The 23,584-nt window shown below is 35.5% G+C and overlaps 3 protein-coding genes across 3 annotated transcripts; all 3 read right to left on the bottom strand.

Moving 5' to 3' along the window:
• Positions 1-1,656: 1,656 nt before the first annotated feature.
• LOC308418102 (olfactory receptor 51V1-like) lies at positions 1,657-2,586 on the bottom strand (the record flags this gene model as incomplete). Its single annotated transcript, XM_080913430.1, has 1 exon — positions 1,657-2,586. The coding sequence occupies one exon, from the start codon at positions 2,584-2,586 to the stop codon at positions 1,657-1,659; it is 930 nt and encodes a 309-aa protein (XP_080769556.1).
• A 9,169-nt stretch (positions 2,587-11,755) lies between these two features.
• On the bottom strand, positions 11,756-12,709 carry LOC308418046 (olfactory receptor 52P1-like; the record flags this gene model as incomplete). Its single annotated transcript, XM_080913382.1, has 1 exon — positions 11,756-12,709. The coding sequence occupies one exon, from the start codon at positions 12,707-12,709 to the stop codon at positions 11,756-11,758; it is 954 nt and encodes a 317-aa protein (XP_080769508.1).
• A 9,510-nt stretch (positions 12,710-22,219) lies between these two features.
• On the bottom strand, positions 22,220-23,173 carry LOC308418042 (olfactory receptor 51B6-like; the record flags this gene model as incomplete). Its single annotated transcript, XM_080913378.1, has 1 exon — positions 22,220-23,173. One exon carries the CDS (start codon positions 23,171-23,173, stop codon positions 22,220-22,222), a length of 954 nt encoding a protein of 317 aa, XP_080769504.1.
• Between the last annotated feature and the right edge of the window lie 411 nt (positions 23,174-23,584).

Below are 23,584 nucleotides of genomic sequence, written 5' to 3'. Positions count from 1 at the left end.
GGGTACAGACTATGCTTTAATTATCTCTGAATGATATTTATGAAGTATGGTTTTGTGACTTTTCTGTTTTGTTTACCATATATCTTATTTATTTAATTTTAATTTTAGTGTATTCTATTATTTACAAACATATAAGGGCACCTCATACGTGTATGGTTCCCATAAAGATGAGAATGTAGCATTGGATACCATGGTACTGGAGTGAAAAGATGTGCGGCATTATGTCAGTGCTAGGAAACAAACTAAGGTCAACTGCAAGTGCAGCAGGTGCCTTCTGATTGGAGACATTTCTCTATTCTCTTTACTGTGTATTTTATGTTGGCCACCTGTCCATTCAAAAATTCTGTTAAACAAGGGCAACACCAAATAAGAAGGAACCATAATTTGCCTGATGAACAAAGCATTCAATATATGCAAAACTCACAAAACATTTTCTAAAATCTGTTATGATATGACATATGTGGCACATGCTTTCTGCATGAAAGTTTGGAGGGAATATTCCACCAGAAACACATGCATATTTGAATATGATCTACATCAGAACTTTGAGGGAGATATTAATTTAGGTACAAATATTGTTAATGACAAATAATCAAGGCACTTTATATAAATACACTCCAATTGTAAATGAAATAAACAAGATAAGAATTAAAGATAAACTTTTTCAAGTCACTTAAATCTTCCTCTATTTACAATCACTATTATGTCCTTATTACATATTGGTAAAGATGATATCACAAATATCTTCTCTGTGTTATTCTATCAATTAGTATGATTTTGCAGAAGCTTATATTTCCAGCTTCATTATATTGGTATGGTTAAATTACATAGATATTTGAATGAGACACACCAACAAGAAGATATTTATTGTTATTATTGTCATATTAAGTAATGGATTAGAAATGACCAGTGTCTCAAAGGAAGGTGATGGCTCAGCCCTCAAAACTCAGATTGAGCTACTCACAGCCTCTGACTTCAGGGACACCAGATCACTATAGCAGGAGACATCTGTACTCATGTGAGCATATTCTTCCAGACACATATACATGATTAAATATAATATAAATATTTTTAAAATGCATAACCCCTTCACCATACACACACACACACACACACACACACACACACACACATGTGCACACACTATAATGACATTTTAACAAACTGGGAATTTGACATGCAAACATAATATACTGATTAATAAGAATGAAAAATTATAATTCAGTAATTTTAGGAAGAAATATATCCATAAAAACTTACCTTTATCCAAATATAAAGAAGTAAATGCACCCTAAATCCACTGGCCACAATGTGGGAAGGAATTTTTTAGTAATTCAAACTCATTCACTAATAGATTTATCAGCATGTTAGCACAATATAAACTCATATTCTGATGTGTGTGTGTGCATGTGCATGTGTGTTTGTGGGTGGGTTCCTGTGTGTGTGTTTGTGTGTGTGTGTGTCTGTGTGTGTACACATAGTGAATCCATGTTCATTTTTCATGATGGATGTACCTGTGGTTAACAATAGAAGAAAGTATTTGTAAAATATAAAATGTCAATCAATGATGAGTTAATTATTTAAGCTTCAGTTCCTGGCAGTCTTCTCAGAGTGCACTTCTTCACTTTTAAATACAATCACTGTGGACCTGAGGACTTAGATTCCATTCAAGGAAAACAGTCTGTGGATTCTCACTCGTATCTGTTGAGTCTTGATACTGTATATAATAGGGTTCATCAAGGGTGGGAAGAGGATGTAAATGTTGCCCATGAGGACATGAACCACTGGAGAGAGATGCTTCCCAAAGCGGTGAACCATGGTCAGACCAATGATGGGGATGTAGAAAACCAAAACAGCAGAGATGTGAGAGACACACGTTTGCAAAGACTTGATTCTCTCCTCCTGGGATGCGATGGACAGAACTGTGTGCAGGATCATCACGTAGGAGGCGAGGATGAGCACTGCATCCAGCAGGAGGGTGCAAATCACCAGAGACAGAGCATAGAAGCTGTTAAAGCGGACATCTGAACAGGCCATTCGAATCAAGTCTTGGTGCAGGCAGAAGGAGTGGGAGAGCAGATGAGGCCGGCAGTAATTTAGGAACTTCAGGCGGATAATAACTGGAGGAATGAGCATAGAACTCCTGCACAAGATGGCCACTCCGATTTTTATGATTCTGTCATTGGTTAGGATGGACGAATAGCGTAGAGGGTTGCAAATGGCAATGTAGCGATCAAGGGACATGGCAAGGAGGACAGAGGACTCCATGCAGGATAAACCATGAATGAAGTAAGACTGTGCAATGCAGGCATCAAGGCTGATCTCCTGAACAAAGCCCCAAAGGATGCCCAGCACCGTGTGCACCGTGGACAGTCCCATACACAGGTCTGTGAGGGCTAACATGGCCAGGAAATAGAACATGGGCTGGTGCAGGGTTGCCTCTGTTCGAATCACATGAAGTATCATGCTGTTTCCCAGGAACACCGTTGCATAGATGGCTGAGAAAGGAATGGCAAACAAGATGTAGTAAAGTTCCAGGCCAGGAAATCCAGTGAGAACAAATGTAGAGGTACTTAGGTTTGACATCAAGAAAATAGACAAGGATAGAAAGTATAAAGCATTTTATAAGATCTATTTTACATTGCACATCTCCTATTCTAATTTCTAGTAATATCTATCTGCTTTAGGAGTAAGATATGTTTTTAATTTCCATGAGCAAAGAAATAAAATCCTGATTTTTAGTTGTGTATCATCTGAGAAAGCTCTTGTCTAGACATAAACTAGACCATTCAGATCTAGTGTTAAGAGATGCCAGGAAAGCAGGGAGTTTTATGTTGAAACAATGATGTCTAGGGGGATTTAGATTGTTTACTGCACTTCTGAGAGACAGTTCTAAGGAACAACAGCGCTTTTTCACGAGCACAAACATATCCTGATCAGTACACCCCTCAGGAGAGTATGAAGTGCATGGGGAATTTCCCTCTCTGGTACATCACTCTCTTCAATTCTCAATATGATGCCTATGAGAAAAGACCAGTTGAAGTAATACATCTGTTTTATTGGTTAATTATTTTATTTCCTTACATCCCAAATGGTGTACCCCTCTCAAGTTGTGTCCCCGCTCCCTGACACATTTTTTTTTTAACAATATGAACTACAAGAGAAAAGAAACAAAAAAATCTTAGTAGAATATGAATTTTTTTTTGTGGTCATCACATTGCTTACTTTTCAGTGAATTACTTATCTATATAAATTACACTTTTATTCCTTTCTAATATATGGATGATGTAAGTTTATCAACAAAGTCATAGTAATGTAAATTTTTATGTTTTCACATGTAGCATAAACATTTTGCAAGGATTAAATTGAGTGGTTCTGAAAACATAGTATTATCTAATCTCTGTGATATCTATTTTAAATAAATTAAGCATTTTAGAATGCAGCACATGTTGAATGCTTCAGCAGAAGTTAGCATATATGAACCTCATATTCTATACATCTACCACAGTATCTATGAGGACTTTTGACTAATGAAATAGTTTATAATAAAAACCACTATCCCTATCCAATCTGTCACTGACATGAGTACCTAAACATGAGTTAAAACATCACAAAATAGATAAGGGGAAAGTCCAGGGGGCCTCAGCCCTACACAATGATCTACCGGCCACTAAAATGTGCTTAGAGCAAGAGAAATAGTCCTTCCCAGAGAGGAACATACTGATGATAATTCAATACCTAATGGTCAGATTTAAAACATAAATATAAGCAATATTAAATATAACAAGAAAGTTGTACTTCTATGATTAGAAGCATAGACATATGTGATACACACATTTATGATGTTAACTGACTCCATGAATTTGATAAAATAAACAAGGGGTATTAGATGGGGATTACAAGAATGAAAAGGAAGAGGAAATAATTCAATTATATTATAACCTCAAAAATGAAAGAAATAACATTATGAAGACAACATAAGAATGTGAAATGATATTTTAGTAGGTTTTACAAGAACAAGAATATCAATTAATACTAATAAATTAACAAAAATAGACCTTAAATTAATGTTGCTCATAATCCCAAATTTATAAATACCTACACCATTCACCAAAAAGAGAAGCCTTCTACCTGCTAAAAGAGGTCTTAGTGTGCTCATAATCTGTATTAATTGCCTCCCTGACTTTGGCTTTAGCAACATGTAAATTGTTCATTTTTCATAACAGATGCACAATTTTAGTAGCAAATTATCTCTATGAGTATCTCTATTTTTATTAGATGAAAGCTATTCTTTGTGTTAGTAAAGACATTCATTTTAGGGAAATTTGTTTTAACAGTGTATTTTCTTATCCAGTACAAAAATCACATTAAATGCTTTGTAACTTAATTTTAAAAAGAAATTCTATAAATATTTAAAAAGGAAGATTGGGTAGATTGTAACTGAGGAGTAGAATGCAAGCTTAGTGTTGTGGATCAGTTTCCAGCATTAGAATCAAGATAAAAGGGAAAACATTTCCTCATAGCATTGTTTCAAAGCAATAAGTAGATTTTAAAATATGAATTCTTCAGAATTGCTTTAAATTCCCTCTCTCCCTCCCTCTCTCTCTCTCTCTCTCTCTCTCTCTCTCTCTCTCTCTCTCTCTCCACACACACACACACACACACACACACACAAATACACATCATAAATAAATGTTATTATGTCATTGAGTTTCCTAACAGACTGGGTTTACTTCAACAATTTATATCCTACTATTATTTTGTAGAATGTGTGATAAATATAAATTAGCTTATGCTAGCGAATGTATAGCTCAAGAATAACTTATGCTTATCGATCTGTCTTCTTGTTCTCTAGTGTGCTGAGAAAGCAGTAATAAAATCATTCCCATGACTGTGGCTGCCTCTATTTCTTTTTTGCCTGTACCAGAACATTTAGAGATTTCCTGTAAGGGAATTAATTATTTGAATTGTAATGAATTAGTCCTTTCCTTATTTTAAAGTCCCACATTAACCCTGCCCAAATTCTCTAATGTAAAAATGTGTTTTAACCTGGATCCCCAAGACCTCTCAGATACTGTATCACTAACCAGACAGCTTACACCAGCTGATATGAGAGGCCCCCAAAACATGTACAGCAGAGGATTGCTGGGTCTGGGTTTAGTCAGAAAAGATTCACCTAACCCTCAAAAGAGTGGAAGCACCAATGAGGTTAGAGGTCTGATGAGGTGAGATGGGACCATCGACATGAAAACAAGGGGGCAGTGAGAAGAATGGGATGTGGAACAGTTGGAGGATTGACTGGGAGAGAAATAAAATCTGGAGTTTAAATAATATCAATCAATTAATTAACAAAAATATGATTTAAATTACATTGCTGATGATGTGGTTTTTATGCGTGGGAAAGGGTAAACATTGCCTTTCTATGTCAACATTAACACATATGTGATTTTACTTTTAATGTATTATTACTTTTTCTTATAAATTGAACAACTTTACTTTAAAAAATCAAAGATGAATGTGCAGATTTTAAGCATCTTGCATAAAAGTATATGAATACATTTTGTCAGTACTTGATTTTTAAAGGTTTGATAGTATACATTAAAATCTTACTAGTTACAATGAGCATAGAGTACACATAAAACAAGATGGAACCTAGAAATAGTAAAAGTTTTCTTGGTGTGTAAAGATTAAGCATAATGGTTTTTAATTTTCTTTTTTTGTGGCCTTTGTTTTTTCTTGAACTTCATGTAGTCTGTTAGTTGTTTCTGGGATGTTCAGAGCTTTATGGAGCTAGTAAACAATTATCAGTCCCTGAATATTATGTCAGTTATTTTGTGACTGGGTTATCTCACTCAGGATAATATTCTCTAGATGAATCCATTTTCTTACGAATTTCATAAAGTCATTTTTCTGATAGCTGAGTAGTATTCAATTGTGTAAATATACCACAAGTTTTGTATCCGTTCATCTGCTGAAGGAAATCTGGGTTCTTTCCAGCTTTTGGCTATCATAAATAGGGCTGCTATGAACACTGTGGTGCATGTGTCTCTGTTTTATGTGCAGATTCTCTATGGGATATGCCCAGATGTGGAATAACTGGGTCTTCAGGTAGTACTATGTCCAATTTTCTGAGGAATAGCCAGACTGATTTCCAGAGTGGTTGTATCAGTTTACAACCATACCAACAGTGAAGAAGTGTTCCTCTTTCACCACATCCTCGTCAACATCTGCTGTCTGTCATCTGAATTTTTGATCTTAGCCAGTCTGACTGGTGTGAGGTAGAATCTCAGGGTTGTTTTGATTTACATTTCCTTGATAGCTAATGATGTAGAGCACTTCATTAGATGCTTCTCAGCCATTCGATATTCCTCAATTGAGATCTTTCTGTTTAGTACTGTATCCAATTTTTAGCAGGGTTGTTGGATTCTCCGGTGTCTAACTTTTGAGTTTTTTATACTGTGGATATTAGGCCTCTATCAGATGTGGGGTTGGTAAAGATCTTTTCCCAATCTGTTGGCTGCCATTTTGTTTTCTTGACAGTTTCTTTAGCCTTACAGAAACTTTGAAATCTCATCAAGTCCCATTTGTCTATATTTGACCTTGGAGCACAAGCCATTGGTGTTCTGTTCAAGAAATTTTCTCCTGTGCCTATGTGTTCTAAGGTTTTCCCTACTTTCTCTTCTAATAATTTCAGTGTACCTGGTTTAATGTGGAGATCTTTGATCCACTTGCACTTGAGCTTTGTACAAGGAGATAAGAAAGGGTCTATTTTCATTCTTCTGCAAGTTGAGTGGCAGTTAGAACAACACCATATGTTGAAGAAGCTGTCCTTTTTCCATTGAATGTTTACAGCTCATTTGTCAAAAATCAAGTGACCATATATGTGAGAGCTCATTTCTGGATCATCTCTTCTATTATATTGATCCATGTGACTATCTCTGTACCAGTACCATGCAGTTGTAGTATAGCTTAAGGTCAGGGATAGTGATTCCTGCAGATGTTTTCTTGTTGTTGAGAATGTATTTTGCTATTCTAGGTCTTTTATTATTCCAGATGAAATTGCACATTGCTCTTTCCAACTCTATGAAGAATTGGGTTGGAATTTTGATGGGGATTGCATGATGGGGTAAGATGGCCATTTTTAAATTGTTGATTCTTCCAATCCATTAGCATGGGGGATCTTTCCATTTTCTGAGATCTTCCTTGATTTCCTTCTTTAGAGGTTTGAAGTTCTTGTCATACAGGTCCTTCACTTGCTTAGTTAGAGTCACACCAAGGTATTTCATATTGTATGTGTCTATTATGAAGAGTATCTTTTCCCTAATTTCTTTTTCTGCATGTTTGTTCTTCGAGTAGAGGAAGGCTACTGATTTGTTTGAGTTAATTTTATATCCGGCCACATTGCTGAACTTGTTTATCAGCTGTATAAGTTCTCTGGTTGAATTTTTGAGGTCACTTAATTACATTAGGATGTCATCTACAAACAGTGATCTTTTTACTTCTTCCTTTCCAATTTGTATCCGTTTGATTTCCTTTTGCTGTCTAATTGCTCTGGCCATAACTTCCAGTACTATATTAAATAGGTAGGGGGAGAATAGTCAGCCTTGTCGAGTCCCTGATTTTAGTGGGATTGCTTCAAGTTTCTCACTGTTAAGATTAATATTGGCTATTGGTCTGCTTTATATTGCTTTTATTATGTCTAGGTATGGGCCTTGGATTCCTGCTTTTTCCAAGACTTTCAACATGAAGAGGTGTTGAATTTTGTCAAATTCTTTCTTAACATCTAGTGAGATGACCTTGTGGGTTTTTTTCTTTGAGTTTGCTTATATGGTAGATTATGTTGATGGATTTCTGTATATTAAACCATCCCTGCTTCCCAGGGATGAAGCCTACTTGATCATGGTGAGTGATAGTTTTAAAGTGTTCTTGGATTTGTTTTGCAAGGATTTTGTTGAGTATTTTTTCATCAGTGTTTGTAAGTGAGATTGGTCTGAAGTTTTCATTCCTTGTAGGCTCTTCTTGTGGTTAGGAACGAGGGTTATTGTGGCCTCGAATAATGAGTTAGGTAGTGTTCCGTCTGTCTCTTTTTTGTGGAATAGTTTGGTGAGTATTGGTATTAGGTCATTAATAACTGTCTGATAGAGTTCTGCACTGATCCCTTCCGGACCTGGGATTTTTTTGGTTGGGAGGCTTTTGATGACTGATTCTATTTATTTTGGTGTTATGGGATTATTTAGATGGTTTACCAGGTCGTGGTTTAACTTTAGTATCTGGCATCAGTCTAAGAATTCATCTATTTCCTCCAGATTTAACAGCTTTGTTGAGTATAGGATTTTGTAATAGGATCTAATGATTTCTTGAATTTCTTCAGTCTCCACTTTTTTTTCTGATTTTGCTAATTTGGATACTCTCTCTTTGCCCTGTAGTTAGTCTGGCTAAGGGATTATCAATCTTGTTAATTTTCTCAAATAACCAGCTCATAGTTTTGTTGATTCTTTGATTGGTTCTTTTTGTTTCTATTTGCTCAATTTCTCCTCTTAATTTGTTTATTTCTTGCCATCTATTCCTTTTGATTTTATCTGCTTACTTTTGTTCTAGAGCTTTAACCTGTGCTATCAAGTTGCTAGTGTATGCTCTCTCTAGTTTTTTTTTTTTTTTTTTTTTTTTTTTTTTTTTTTTTTTTTTTGCAAGCACTCAGAGCTATGAGATTTCTTCAGTACTGCTTTCATTATTGCATCCCATAGGTTTGGGTTCGTTGTGTTTTCATTTTCATTAAATTCTAGAAAATTAATTTCTTTCGTTATTTATTCTTTGGCCATCATATTGTTTAATAGAGCATTGATTAGCTTTCATGTGTACATGGGCTTTCTTATTATTACTTTTATTCAAAATATAGTTGGTTTTGTTTTCAATGGTTTATAGGCTGTTAATACTGGTGATCTTGAATGTGGTTGCTTTACAATTGTCTTATATCTGTTAGATTTCAATATTTTGCCATGTTTGTTCCATTTCTAGTTTTAGTATGCTGGTACCCACTTTATTAACTTACAAGTTATGATTTTACTGTTTAATGTTATTAACCAGTCTTTCTTTAACTTATATTATGATGCATCCAAAGTAGTATTTTCTCATTTCTCTTTTTAAAACCTCTTTCTGCGCTTTGTAGGCAGAAATTTACATTATAAATTCCAAGATAATATTATTTATAATTAAATATATAATTGTACTCTTAGATAGCTTAAATAAAAAGAAAATAATGATATATAATAATATTATTAATGAAGAAACCTTGAATTTTGGATATTACAGCTCTGTTTTTCACCACAGTTCTTTCTCCTGCTTTCCTTTTTAGATGATTTAAATGTTAGTGCCCATGTACATGCATGTTCATGTATGTAATTGTTTGCCCATGTGTATCACAGAATATCAGAAAAAATTGTTTTTCTGTCCTTTTCTACTACTTTATTTGAAACAGGATCTCTTGCGTTTTACCAGTGTGTACATAAGCTATCAGGTCTACAAGACTGTAGACATCCTCCTGTGTCCATCTCTTAATCTTTCATTGAAGTACTTGAAACAGATACACACTGAACTCACATGCTCACAATTTAGCAAGAATTTTATCTATGGAGCGATATCCCCATGTTCTCTACATTTTACTTTTATTTTGGGTTCTTTGAGAATTCATACAATGTATTTTGATCATACTTACCCCCTTACCACACAGATTCATACCCACCCAATATTATTCCTTTTTTAAAAAAAACTTTGAACCCAACAAGTACAGTCTGAGCTGTGCATATGCTCTTAAATATATGTTCTTTCACCAGAGGGTAGTTGCCCTTCTGAGGGCCACACCATTATGAAGACTGACTGTTTTCCCTTGAAAAATTATTAATTGACAATCGCTCTTTGGGAAGTGAATATAGATCTTGCAAGATCAAAAAGTGCTCTTAACTCCTCAGTCCATAGTTCAGCCAGGCTTTTAACTGTTTATTGAGACATGGTTTCACTCATTTGCCCAGGCTGCCCTTTGAGCACACTGTCCAGCTCCAACAGTTCTTGAACTTATGAACCTCCTATCACATACTCCCAAATAGCTACATGAAAGATTCCAATTCCATAGGTTACTTTATTCTACATTTATTTAACATTCTTTTTAAATTTGATCTGGGATTTTTAGATTAACATGTGCAATTAGTTTGAATTAATTACTACATAATGCAAATTTGTAGAGCATTCATCTATACCACATCTGTCTCAAATATCAAATAGAGTTTTAGGGAAAGCAGACTTTATTCTATTGCTTATTTTTATCATGTTGATTCTCAAAGCTTTGGTTTGGGAAAATAGGAATTATCTAGGGGACAAAATGTTGAGTTTCATGATAAATGCATAGCATGTGTATCCTTTCTCAGTAGGATACACATGCTGTACATTTTATGTTTCACAATGGTTTCATAAAAACATTTTAAAGGAGGCTGGAGTTTTCTAAAACAAAGTGGTTTCTCCATACAGACTGCACAACTTGTATTTTATACACTCTGATTATATACCTGACATTCAGGTATATTTAGATAAATTTTTAACTGTGATTGTCCTTATAGCTAAATACTTAGTATGACATTTTAGACAAGTTTCTCCACACTAGTTTATTAATTTTCCATCCCTCTTGTTTTTGTGTGTTTTTAGGACCTTTTGCACATTTTTAATATTTTAACATTTGAATATCATTCATAACCTTTAAAATATTTACTGTTTTCCCTGGTATTGTTAATATGCAGATAAATATCCCCCAAGTCTACCATCATGTACTATCATGTGCCACTGCAATGGAGCACAGGTGGTGCGGTCAATGCAGGTCCCCGCTAGAGCACTGATGATGTCTGTCCTTCATTTCCATATCTCTGTACATGTATCTGGTGGCTAGGGCTGCTTTGAAAAATGTGTTATTTGCTAAATAGGGAAATCAAATAAAATCAAACCTTTTCTCTGGCTTAGCCTGTTTGTATTTTATTTCTGACTAACCCTGGATCCACGCTTTTGAAATAACAGTTTCCTATATCAGAAAGTTTAACACCAGAGAGCTTAATACCATTTATACAGAAGACATTCAGCTTCAGATCTGCTCCTCCACTGTCATTTTAACTTGGCTACGACCATTTTCTATGTCTTAACCCTGTGTTCTGGGGTAGCAATTTAAAACATTTTTTAAATAAAATAAACAACATCATTATCTTTAGAAAGTTTTTGCATTGAATTTTTAGTGTTGAGGATAGAAGGAATGATTTCAATGCATTGTATATTTTGGCAGGAAATTTTCATAGGGACCTGAATATTACTGTAGTGAAGTTCAGATAGAGAGACAGTATGGATATTAGATCTAAATAAATTTAAGCCAAAACCGTGAAACTTGTCAAACTTGTGAAATAAATTATACAATTCATAAATATTTTATATAAAGTTGAGAATATAGTGGGATATGCCATGAAATAAGTCCTTTATTACTATTAAATAATATTAAAATTTAAAAACAAAAGTTAATTATTCTTTTTATTTGATAATTTATGTATTTACATTTCAAATATTATCCTCTTTTCAGGTTCACCCCTCTCACTTCATCCTTCCCTCTGCTTCTATGAGGATGCTCCGCCTCCCACATACCCTCTCCCACATCAACACCCAGGCATTCCCTTACACTGGGTACCCTGTTTGCACAAAACATAATCTGCTAAAATAAGGTTTTTTATCATTTTTACTTTTCAGGAAATTTCCTGTGTGTAAAGAAAAGATCTATCACTCGATCACGAATCTGTTTGGTCTTGACACCATACACCACTGGATTAACTGCAGAAGGTACTAAAAGGTAGATGCTTGCAAAAATGATGTGAACACTTGGAGGGACCTTCTTGCCAATTCGGTGAGATAGAAAGCTAAACAGCGCAGGTGTATAAGAGACAAGGATAGTGCAGACATGCGCAGCACAGGTACCCAGGGCTTTAGAGCGGGCATTCTCAGAAGAGAGCCGAAACACTGACTGAAGGATTTTTACGTAAGATGTTGCTATGAGTCCTAGGTCCACTGTTATCACTGAAAGGGCCACCGAGATTCCATATGCTCTGTTAATGAGAGTGTTCCCACTTGCCAGTTTCACCACAGCCATGTGCTCACAGTAGGCATGAGGGATGACATATTTTGTATAGTAAGGCAGCCTCTTAATGAGAAGAGGACATGGCAAAACCATGAACACACCTCTCAGCAGGCCAACTAGACCTAGTTTAGTCACCATGGATGTTGTCAGGATTGATGCATAATGAAGAGGGATGCAAATGGCCACAAAGCGATCAAATGCCATGGCCACTAGGATGGCTGACTCCATGATGCACAGTGTGTGTATAAAATACATCTGAGTTAGACAGGCATCAAAGTCGATCCAATGTGCATCAAACCAGAAGATGCCGAGCATCTTCAGAGCTGCAGAAGATGCTAGGCACATGTCATTCGTTGCCAGCATGCAAAGGAAGAAATACATAGGCTGGTGGAGACTTGGCTCCAGCTTGATAGTAGCAATGATTATGCTGTTTCCCAATAGTGTCAGGACAAACAGGAGACAGACGGGGATGCCAATCCAACAGTGAAGATGTTCCAAACCAGGGATGCCCACCAGGAAGAAATATGAAATGAGTTGATGAGTAACATTACCTACCATGTTAAAATCCAACTCGTTGTACGTTTGGTAGAAAATACCACAGGTAATATTCTATAAACAGAAAATAACATTGTAAATTCTCCCATGATCCAAGTTTACTTGAAAACAATTTTCAAGAAGTGCTGACTTAACCAAATTTCAGAAAATACTAATGTAAATAGCTTTCTGCTTCAAGGCTTAACATTTCAATCTGAAAAAGAAATAAGTTTCTTGATTACTTTTTCTGAGCTTAAGAGTTTACGTCAATTTTAGTCATTTTCCTTGTATAGTGACAAATCTGTAATAAGATAGTGTACAGCATTGTTGTTGCTGGTTATTTTCTTCTCCAGGAACAACATCAAACTCGGGCATGATCTTAAAATACTCTCATATACCCATTTAACAAACATCAGAAAATTCTGTCATTTTTAAATTCTAATTTTATCCTGAGGGTAACTAAACACTTAGTTATTCTTGCACATGCCATTCTGTGCAAGGAAAGGCATACATATTTCCATCTCAAAACTGTGTGACTCTTCAGTGAATAATATGGACAAACATCCCGTAAGCAGAAGAGGTTGAAAGGAAGGGGCATAAGCACAACTGAAGGAAGCAAAGGCAAGTTGGTCATTTTAAAGTTGCCTTTCCTGGAATGAAGCAGCAGAGACACAGCTCAATGGGATAATTCCTGAGCATCTACCATCAGTTAGACACTACCTTATTTTTGGAAAGTTTCTGTTACTTAAAACTGTCCTATTTGAAAATGTCCATAGATTAAAATAAACAAACAAACTAATGTCCTCTTATAATTTCTATTTGTAAAATTAAGACTTTAAAGAGAAGAACTTGTGGACAGGTGGATACAAGCACACAAAATGAAGAAATAGACTGAACAGTAAAACATTTAAAATTGTTTAATGTGGGCCCATGGTTTGGAAGTACACCCTTGGCGAGCAATAGGTCAGTAGGCTGAGCCCTTTCTTTAATGCAGCTGCCCCCCACCCCCGTCTAGTGATGGAAAGAATGAAACACTCACCAATACACGGTTTTCATATCACCACCAAGCCTAGAATATCGGGGATTTCTCCTTTCACTGTATCTTTCAGTGTTTATAAATATCCTGAATCCTTCTTCTTGGAACCCAGCTTAATCTACTGCTGTTTTTGGACCAGTATCTACACCCTTCATGACACATTTTCATACAATTAATCCTCAGCAAAGTCTTTCTTGCCTTAAAGTTTAAATAATACTTTTAAAGATATAAGCTCTTTTTCTTAATTATCAAAAACTGCTATTCTGGGGTGATGCAAATTTATTTCTAAAATATTCTTAATAAAAAAACAAAATTGTTTCTGTTAGTGAGAAAAATATATAGCATATTTTTTTTTACCATTAAGCTATAATTTAGAGTTGAAATTACAGGGCATAAGTAAGGATTATAGCATTAGAAATAGTAAATTAAGGGAAAGTATGAACATTAAATTTTCAGTTATAGAAGGGTTTTTATATTATTATCAAACATCTGCTATTTGTAAGACTTCTCTTGGGAGAGGCATTAAGCAAAGTTCTATTATTGATCTGAATAGGAGAGAATTATCCTTATAAAAGGCTAATTGAAGCTTACAGGATATGATTTTAAGCTGTAAATTATAACTGTAAGATCACCTAGAATTTAGCAAAGGAACATTTCAAATGTGTATAAATAAAATTCTTCCTGATTGTTAAAATTTTAACATTTTCTTTTCTGTGAGTTTGCTTTCATAAAATTTGCCTTGGACAACGAGGAAACTTTACTCCTTCTACTAAAAGCTTCTTGGCAGATTCCAGCAGGCACAGGTTTTCAGACAACACTAGAAATGGGGTCTGCATATCCCTTTGGCCCATACATAACCTCTTTCTCCCAGGCTCACTTTGAATGAGACACCTTGCAGCGTAGACAGTCTTCAGCACACAGGCAGTTGTAAAGGCTACTCTGACCTCTAATGTCTGGGTACAGAATCTTCATCTTTCTAAACTCAGAAAATACTGGATTGTTTCATAGAGCCTGAGCCATACCTCATTTGTTTCTGAAACCCTGATCACAATCTGCTGCCTAGAACTCTCACCTTGAAAGCCGATGACTCACATGGAAGCTACATGGAAGGTTATGTAGCTTCTCTTTAATATACTGTCAATTTAATCATAATGTGTTATGAAAACACACATGTAGAATCTCTAAAATGGATTTATCTTAATGCCGACATTTCATCCATCATGGCTGGCTAGCATTATGATACTTCAAGTGTTCTCAACTTTGTGTCTGGCTTCATTTTAATTCATCAGTAATTATGTGCAAAAGGAATTTATAAAATTCCAAAAAGGCACAATGAATTCTTACAGAGCAGAAGTCCTCCCGTCTTCTTCAGCCTCAGAAACTTTTAAAAGTGTTTTCCACCTCGTGTCTGAGCCACCTTTATTCAATCTCTGTTCACACTTGGTCCAAAAACTGAGTTTTATAAGCACATAATTTCTACAACTGATTTAGACAACCACATATTCTCCTACTACAAAACTGTCAAAATTCTGGAGCAGTAAAACTTTCCATAATATCTGTGTCCTCGCTACCAAATTGAATTACTCAAATTTCCAGTTCTTTAATCTAGAATGTTAGAACACTGGAATCTGTATGGATCTTCCTTTCCCATTAGACTTTTTGTCCTCTCATCTCTAACACTGCCTTCTGTCCTACAAACCCTGGTTATTTCATGCAGGGGAGAGCACATCACCATGATGCTGGCTATGGCTGCTAAAGTGTTAGCCAGATGCTCAGGAGGCCCATCGGATACAGAGGCAGAAGAGTCCCTTGGGAGAGGTGATAAGAGGGTAAAAAGAGGATTGGGACCGGCTTAAACACAGCAATGTAATGTCCCTCAGCATGGCCGTGTTAATCCTGCACACTTCACAGATGGTACATTTTGAGAAATTTCTCTCTCCTGAGCACAAACTTTAGTGTCTATTGAGACAAATCACATAACTGAAATGGAAAAAAATGTGGTCTCTGGAGAAGTATGAGAAAAGACTAAGCCAAATTAGTACTGAATTTCTTTATATTATATATTTTGTGCTGTTTGAGAATTTTATATGTAAGGTGTTCTGTTCAAATTCAGGCCCCTGGGTCTTCTCACTCACTTCTTTCCCCTAATCTGAACATTTTACTCTACCAACATCACCATGTACTTTGTTTAAAAATTCATGGATTTAATTTAGTACTGTCTGTATGTGCATTGATGTGAGACAATCTTCTAGAACGTCACTTCTCTTAGGACACATCTCTGAAGAAAACTGACTTACACTTAGACAGGAGTAATATTGCTTAAGCCTCTACCTCATCCATGCTGGACCACTCAACGATTTGATTTTGTGCAGGTCTTACATAGGTGGTCGCATGTAGTGGCATATCACAGCCCATGTAGGCTCTCTGTTTGCCACTATAGTCTCTGTGAGCCCTATGACTTCACTTAGTTGATTCGGTGGATGATATTTACGTAGGCTCCTAAAGTTTTTCTTCATCCACTTCTTTGGATTTCCAAGAGGATGAACACAATGAGGATCTCCAATTCAAGCTGTCTATCTCTTTCTGCCTTCTGGGGTGTTGTTCTTTGTATTTTCTCCCTTTATATGCTGGTGGTGGACACTCTGATGATTATTAGGCTAGACAACAATCTATCACTACCTAAAGATAAAAAAAGAGAGCCACTTTCCCTTTTCAAACTCAAGTTGGTAATAGATTCATTGGTAGGAAACACTGCTACTTAAGGTAGTTTACCATGCCCTGAGAGGTTGTCTGAGGTAATTGCCAAATGGAAAAATATAATTAGATTTTTGCCTTATCTAAGTATATGGAGAAAAAATATTCAGAAGAGTTTTAGAGAGTCATAATGATACATTTTATGTCCCATGACACCTTGGTGACAAGACCTTTTTGTAAATACCTAGTGATACATAATAACATTGTCAATCCTTTTTGACCATAATGAGCATGCAGGTCAAGTTTCATTGTTGCCATTTATTGATCTTGTTGTCAGTCTTTTCCTTAAAGCTGTCATGGATATGACTGCAGAATGCCTTGAACACTGTTACTTCATGTGATACACAGAAACCAGCAACAATGAATTCTTTTTTTTCAGAGTTCCTTCCTTATGGTCCAATTCTGCTTCTTCTATCCTCTAACTCTACAGACTTAAGGATTTGGAATTTTAGAATAATAGTTGCCATGTTCTTATCCTATATTCTGGCTTAAGAACTATCTTTACTAAAAGAAAATTATTTAATTATAAACATAACCTAGAATTAGGAAAGAGAAAGTAGGGAAGATGGCTTTTTAGTCTAGTAATTCAGAGAATGTCCAGGACTCATTACTTGCAGCCAAGTTAAGGACATGGGATTCACAGGTAAATGATCCTTTTCAAAGTTATGCTATGCCTTTTGGCCCTATCTACTACTAAAGAACTCTTCAAAGGCCATGAAGGAATGAGAACCTGTTGTGCCATGCATAATGGAGCTCCATAAAATTATGTAAATCCATGTTTTTTCTTCCTAATGCATTTTATAGTATCTTCTTTCTCTCTCTCTCTCTCTCTTCAATATTAAAGAGGATAAAATGTAGAAGAAATAATTTGGACATGGCCCAGCATTTGTACACTAATGTATAAATATGTCAAAATGCAGTTGTTCTGCCTTGGAGTGTGCTGAACCTATTTGGGCAACGAAAATTGGACTTCGTAGGTGCAAGAGAATAATATACAGAAAAATAATGAGAAACAGTTATTGATTTCGACAAAAAGAGAAAGGAGGGTATAGAAAATGGTTTGGAGGAAGGAAAGGTAAGGCAAAATGATGGAATAATACTAAAATCTCAAAAACCAACATAAAATATTTTTATAATATAAAATATTCTGAAAAGAGAACAGAGTTAGAATAATAGGAAATAGTGCATCAGAGAGTAGGGTGCAGTTAAAACACAAAAATGTATCCAATAAGATTCTCAAACTATTATTAATATTTAGAAAAGTAAAAAAAAAAATGTTTTCTTTTATTTTGGCTATATTCCCTAAATTCATTTTAAGAAAGAAAAACATCTAACTTTTAAATTTTAAAAAAATAGTTTATTTTTGAGGTTATAAAGTAATTGCATCATTTACCTCTCTTTAGTATGCTTTTTCCTGAAGAACACTATTTCCTCAGCTTTTAGCGTCCCATAGGTGCTTGTAGTGTTGAGCACTCATAGCTCCTCATCAATCAACATTAACTTGTCTCTTTGTGTCACCCTTGCTCAGGACATATTTAGGCAGCCATATTGGTGATACATCATGGACGCAGCTTTTGACACTTTTATGAAACTCAATTTCATAACAAACTTCTTATTTCTCTTGCTCTTAAAATCTTTCCTCCCTTTCTTCCCCCTTGATACCAGAGCCACAGCAGCAAAAGCCAGTTAGAACTGAGCTCCACAACTCTTAATTTTCATCTGCTGTGGTTTTCTGTAATAGTCCCCAACTGTTGATGCAAAGAAAAATTTCCTTGATAAAAACTATATTTATTGAGGTGTGTGTATGTGTGTGTGTGTGTGTGTGTGTGTGTGTGTGTGTACGTGTGAGTGTGTAGTTAGGGATTATGCTGCCATAGAAATGTTGTGTTATAAGTTCTCCTTTAAAATTCCTGGTTATTTGGCTATGTTTCTAGAACTAGAAATGATTTACCTCTTGTTGGATGAGTCTCAAGTTCAAATGGAGAGTTGTTATTTACCACCAAGGAATTGATGTCACTACTGCACTCTTAGAGTTGCACTGCTATACTGGTCAATGTTATGGTTCATTGGTGCCATAGTAGGGCAAGACTAGTGGTTGGTTTCCTTCTTTGGATGTTCACATGCTATATTCTGATATTCTTAGAGTTTGTCTTTAGGAAAGAGGATTGTTGAGACAGCATTTCATGTGTTCTGTGCTTACCTCAACCTTGGTATATACATGAGAATGACCTTGAGCTCTGTACATCCTGTTTCCATATCTCAGTTGATGAGATTATAGGAGTGCAGCACTATATCAAGTTTCAAGAAATATGAGAATTGAAATGAGGGCTTGTACATGCTACGGAAGTACTTGCCTGACTGTGCAACATCTTACCCAGGACTGTTTTGATATTATTAGATAATACTAAAACCTTAGGAAACATTATAAAATAAAAGAGACAAAGTCAGGAAAACCAACAAAACACACACAAATATCCATATTTCTTCAAATTTCAACCATCAACAATGTTGAAATTATACATTTATTAAAAATTATGTGGCAAATCCTCAATTATGGTAGTAAAAGTTGTATCTGCTTGTCCTGTGTAAAGAATAAGATACAATATATAACAAGTTTTGCATAAAATGCAAACATATAGCTGAGTTAGATTAAGAAACAAAGATCAGGAAGTAGTCCATTAAGAGACTTCTCAGGTATGATATTTGTTTTATCATTTGTTTTACTTAGTAGTTGGTGCTTTAATTAGGGTCCCTATTCCTGTGGTGAAACACCATGACCAAAGCAATTTGGGGAGGAAAGAGTTTGTTTGAGTTTCACTTCTAAATCAATGTTCATCATCAAAGGAGGTCAGGACAGGAGTTTAAAATAGGGAGGAACCTAGAGAAAGGAACTGATGCAGAGGTCATAGATGGGATTTACTTATTGGCTTGCTCTTCCTGGCTTGCTCCTCCTTCCTTTTCTTAGGCCTCAGGACCACAAAGCTAGGATGGCACCATTCAAAATGAGGTGTGCCCTCCCCCACCAAACACTTACTAATAAAGATTTTAAAGCATTTCTCCTTTCATCAAACTCTAATTTATAAAATGTTGCCATAAAAAGTCAACATAGTTAGTTTTGTTTTTGTTCTACGTCACTCATAAATTCCAGAACTATAAAATTGCCATGAGGTTTTGACATTGCTAAGATGGCAGAGGCCAGAGATAAGATGCAGAAATATGAGAATTGAATGAATGATCACTTGATATTATATGTATGATTCTAGTAGTTCATGTTGCTAATAAATATTAATTATTAAGTTTTAAAAATCATCTGAATCACAAATACAGGTTCATTTCTATGTTTTTAATTGAAGTGGAATTCCATCACTGCCTCCATTCCTTTCTTGAGAACCCCCCAGTTATTTTCTCTCCAAACTTCTCATGCTCCTCACTATTTAGCTGATTGTCTTCTTATTGCATTTGTTACATGTGTGTATGCACACACTCACACACACAAGCATATACACAAATATGTATATTTGAGTTCTCTTTTTTTCTGTTCAGACCATTTTTGTTGTTTGTTTCTGTGTGATTTCAAGACAGACCACTCTTAACTGGACAACAAGAAAGTTCCTCTCTAAGATAAGCTAATTCCCTTTTTACCAACAGTCATCAAGTGGCTGTAGTTCTTTATCTGAAGTGAGATCCTGAAAATTTTACCCCTTCTCTATTAATATGTATATATACATATACACATACATATATACATATAGATACACATATACATATACATCATATACATATACATACATATTACTGCTTATATTTTATTTATACACCCATTTCTATGATTTTCACAGCAAAATTCCTTATGTCCAGACTTTTAAAATATTTTAACTTTATTTTCTAGGATGATCCCATAGATTTAAAAACAGTGATGTAAATATATATGCTGGAGCTGAGCTCCTGATGAATAGTTAATATCTACAAAGTGTCCAGTTGAGGTTTCCTAAGATAGTCTCCCCTTGATGTGGGGAGAAGAGCTTTTTTGATGATGGGTGATAACTATACTACTCTACGATACTATATCTGAAAATTTGGAGTTAGGGATCACAGAAGAGAGAATAGGCTCTGTATGTACTTCTGGGTATGGGTTTCCTCACTCATTATAATCTTTTCAAGGTCTATTCATTTACCTTCAAATTTCATTATTTTATTTTTATTTAGAGTTGAGTAGTTTTTTGTTTGTTTTTTTTTTTAAATTTTTAAGCAATTTTTTTAAGGTTTGATACTCTGCATTAAGGTCTTACTAGTTACAATGAACAAAAAGTATATATAAAACAGGATGTAACCCAGAATTAGTCAACGTTTTCTTAGTGTGTAAGGATTGAGCATAATGTTTTTTTTTCTTGAACTTCACACAGTTTGTGAGTTGTTTCTGGGGCAGTCCAAGCCTCTGAGGTTAGCATCCCACTATCAGTGACTGCATATTATGTCTGTTCTTTTGTGACTGGGTTATCTCACTCAGGATGATATTTTCTAGATGCAACCATTTTCTTAAGAATTTGGTTGAGTCATTGTTTCTGATAGCTGAGTAGTACTCCATTGTGTAAATGTACCACAATTTTTGTATCCATTCATCAACTGAAGGACATCTAGGTTCTTTCCAGCTTCTGGCTATTATAAATAGAGCTGCAATGAACATTTGTGGTGCATGTATCTTTGTTGTATATTGGAGTGTCTCTGGGGTATATGCCCAGAAGTAGAATAGCTGGATCTTCAGGTAGAGTTGAGTAGTTTTACCATTATGTGTTTTATCACATCTTCCTTCTGAGTTCATCTCTTGAAGAATGTTTAGGTTTTTATTTTTTAAAACCTTTGTACTGTGAATAGCATAACTATAAATATCACTGAGCAAGTATTTTCTTTTTCTGGGGCCATGGAATAACAAGCACCTTTTACTCATGGACAAAATCAACTTCAAAAGGAATTTGGAGTGAAAAAGGATTATTTTTCTTTTATTTACAACTACAGATTCCATCCTCTCTTTTTCTCCCCATTCAAGAAAACCACCAGCCATTCCAATGGCTGAAACTCTGCGTAGCAAAATTCTCCAGATAGTTTTGTGCTGTTCTCCAAATAGGACCCTATATCATTTTACTGAAAATAAAAATGCCTGCTTCTTCTCATTTGTGTCTGGAATCAAACTTAACAAAATAGTAGATTGCTGCACTGGAATTGGCTTAAATTTTTACTGTTGACTTTGTTATTTGATAAACATTTACCAAAATTGTACCTGGGCAGACTTTTCATGGAGATACTTTTCCTATAACAATCGCTGAAAATTGAGGGTTTTGTCTAGATCATTTCACTCTGTGTAGTTTTCAATAAAGAGAAACCTGTTTCATTTGAGCAAAATATATTGAAAGACTTAGCTCTTGGTAACTGATATTAAACATGGAAAAGTGTGGCTTTGACCCAAATACTTGTATACTCTAATTTCAAAGACTACATATGAATGTACAAGTCAGGGGCCATAAGCTCACCAAACTAAGTAACTTACCTTAGTGAATCAGTTAAAATCAAAGTGAAATCTTTGCATAGTGCTTTATGCTGTGAATGTAGTATGCCAAAATAAATCAGTAATAGACAACAATCAAGTATCAGGAGCATTAGTAGATTTCTATCTAAATATTTTGCTCGGTTTCTCCTCCCTGAAATGTTGTCAGCTTGATCAAATTTCAGGAATAGTTCCCAGAGAGTAATCAGAGTTGAATTCTAGAACAAGGCAGTGAGAGCAAGCGAAGCAAACTCATCTGAATCTGCTTGGTCTTAATGCTGAAGATGACAGGGTTCATAAAAGGGGGGAAAAGGAAGCAGATGTAGCTTATTGTGATATGAACAACATGAGGAATATTCTTTCCAAACCTGTGAATAAATGTCAAACCAACTACAGTGCCATAGAAAACTAGGATACAACAGATGTGGGAGACACATGTGTTGAGAGCCTTAGCCCTCTCATATGTAGAAGCAATGCCCATGACGGTCTTGAGAATCAAAATATAGGAGAAACAAATAATAATAAAATCCAAAAGTCCCATGCAAAATACTACCACAACTGGATAGAGACGATTGAATGTGATGTCAGCACAGGCTAGCTTGATAACATCTTGGTGTAGACAGAAAGCATGCGAGAGTACATGGGATTGACAATAGGGAAACCAGTGCAGGCGAATGATTATTGGCATGATTGACAGACCAGCTCTCATCACTACACCTATGCCAATCTTTATTACCCTGGTATCAGTAAGAATGGTGGTATATCTTAGTGGGTTGCGAATGGCAATGAAACGATCATAGGCCATGGCAAGCAAGACCCCTGACTCCACAATAGAGAGAGTGTGAATAAAGTAAGCCTGAGAAAAGCAGGCTCCATGGCCAATTTCTCTGTGATTTAACCACATTACACCAAGTACTGTTGGCATGGTGGTCAATGTTATTCCAAGATCTGTAGCTGCCAACATACCTAAGAAATAATACATAGGCTCATGGAGGTTATGGTCATCCTTAATGAGTAATATGAGGGTGCAATTGCCAAGCAGTATAGAGATATAGACCACCAATAATGGGAGAGAAATCAGGTGATGGGCTTTCTCCAGACCTGGGAAGCCAGTGAGCAGGAAAGGGCAGGTTGAAGTGTTGAGCCAAATTACAGGCATTGCAGATACAAAATTTGCCTCAGGTAAAATTACAGGAAACAGTTCCTTAGGGTTTACCTCTTGAAAATGCTACATGCTGTGTGGATGGTGAGAGGTATTGCTTTTCAACAACAAAGGTAATCCAATCATTCCTGGGCACTTTCTAGATATGGAAAAATAGAATAGGCAAATAACAGCTTCATGCATTCTTTCTAAATTACTGTGAGTACTGGACTGTACATTAGAGATAAGCAATATATGAAAAATCGATCTAGATCAGATGTTCTCAAGCTGTGGGTCATGACTCCTGTGGGTGTTCCATAGCATTCTCACAGGAGTCCCAGATCAGATATCCTGCATATCAGATATTTATATTATGATGCATAGCAGTAGCAAAATTAAGATTATGAAGTAGCAACAAAATTTGTTTTA

Source organism: Micromys minutus (genome assembly GCF_963924665.1).
Source record: "Micromys minutus genome assembly, chromosome: 2".
Classification (NCBI taxonomy): Eukaryota; Metazoa; Chordata; class Mammalia; order Rodentia; family Muridae; genus Micromys; species Micromys minutus.
Note: the sequence above shows the minus strand (reverse complement) of the source record. Positions and strands in the feature narration are given on the sequence as shown.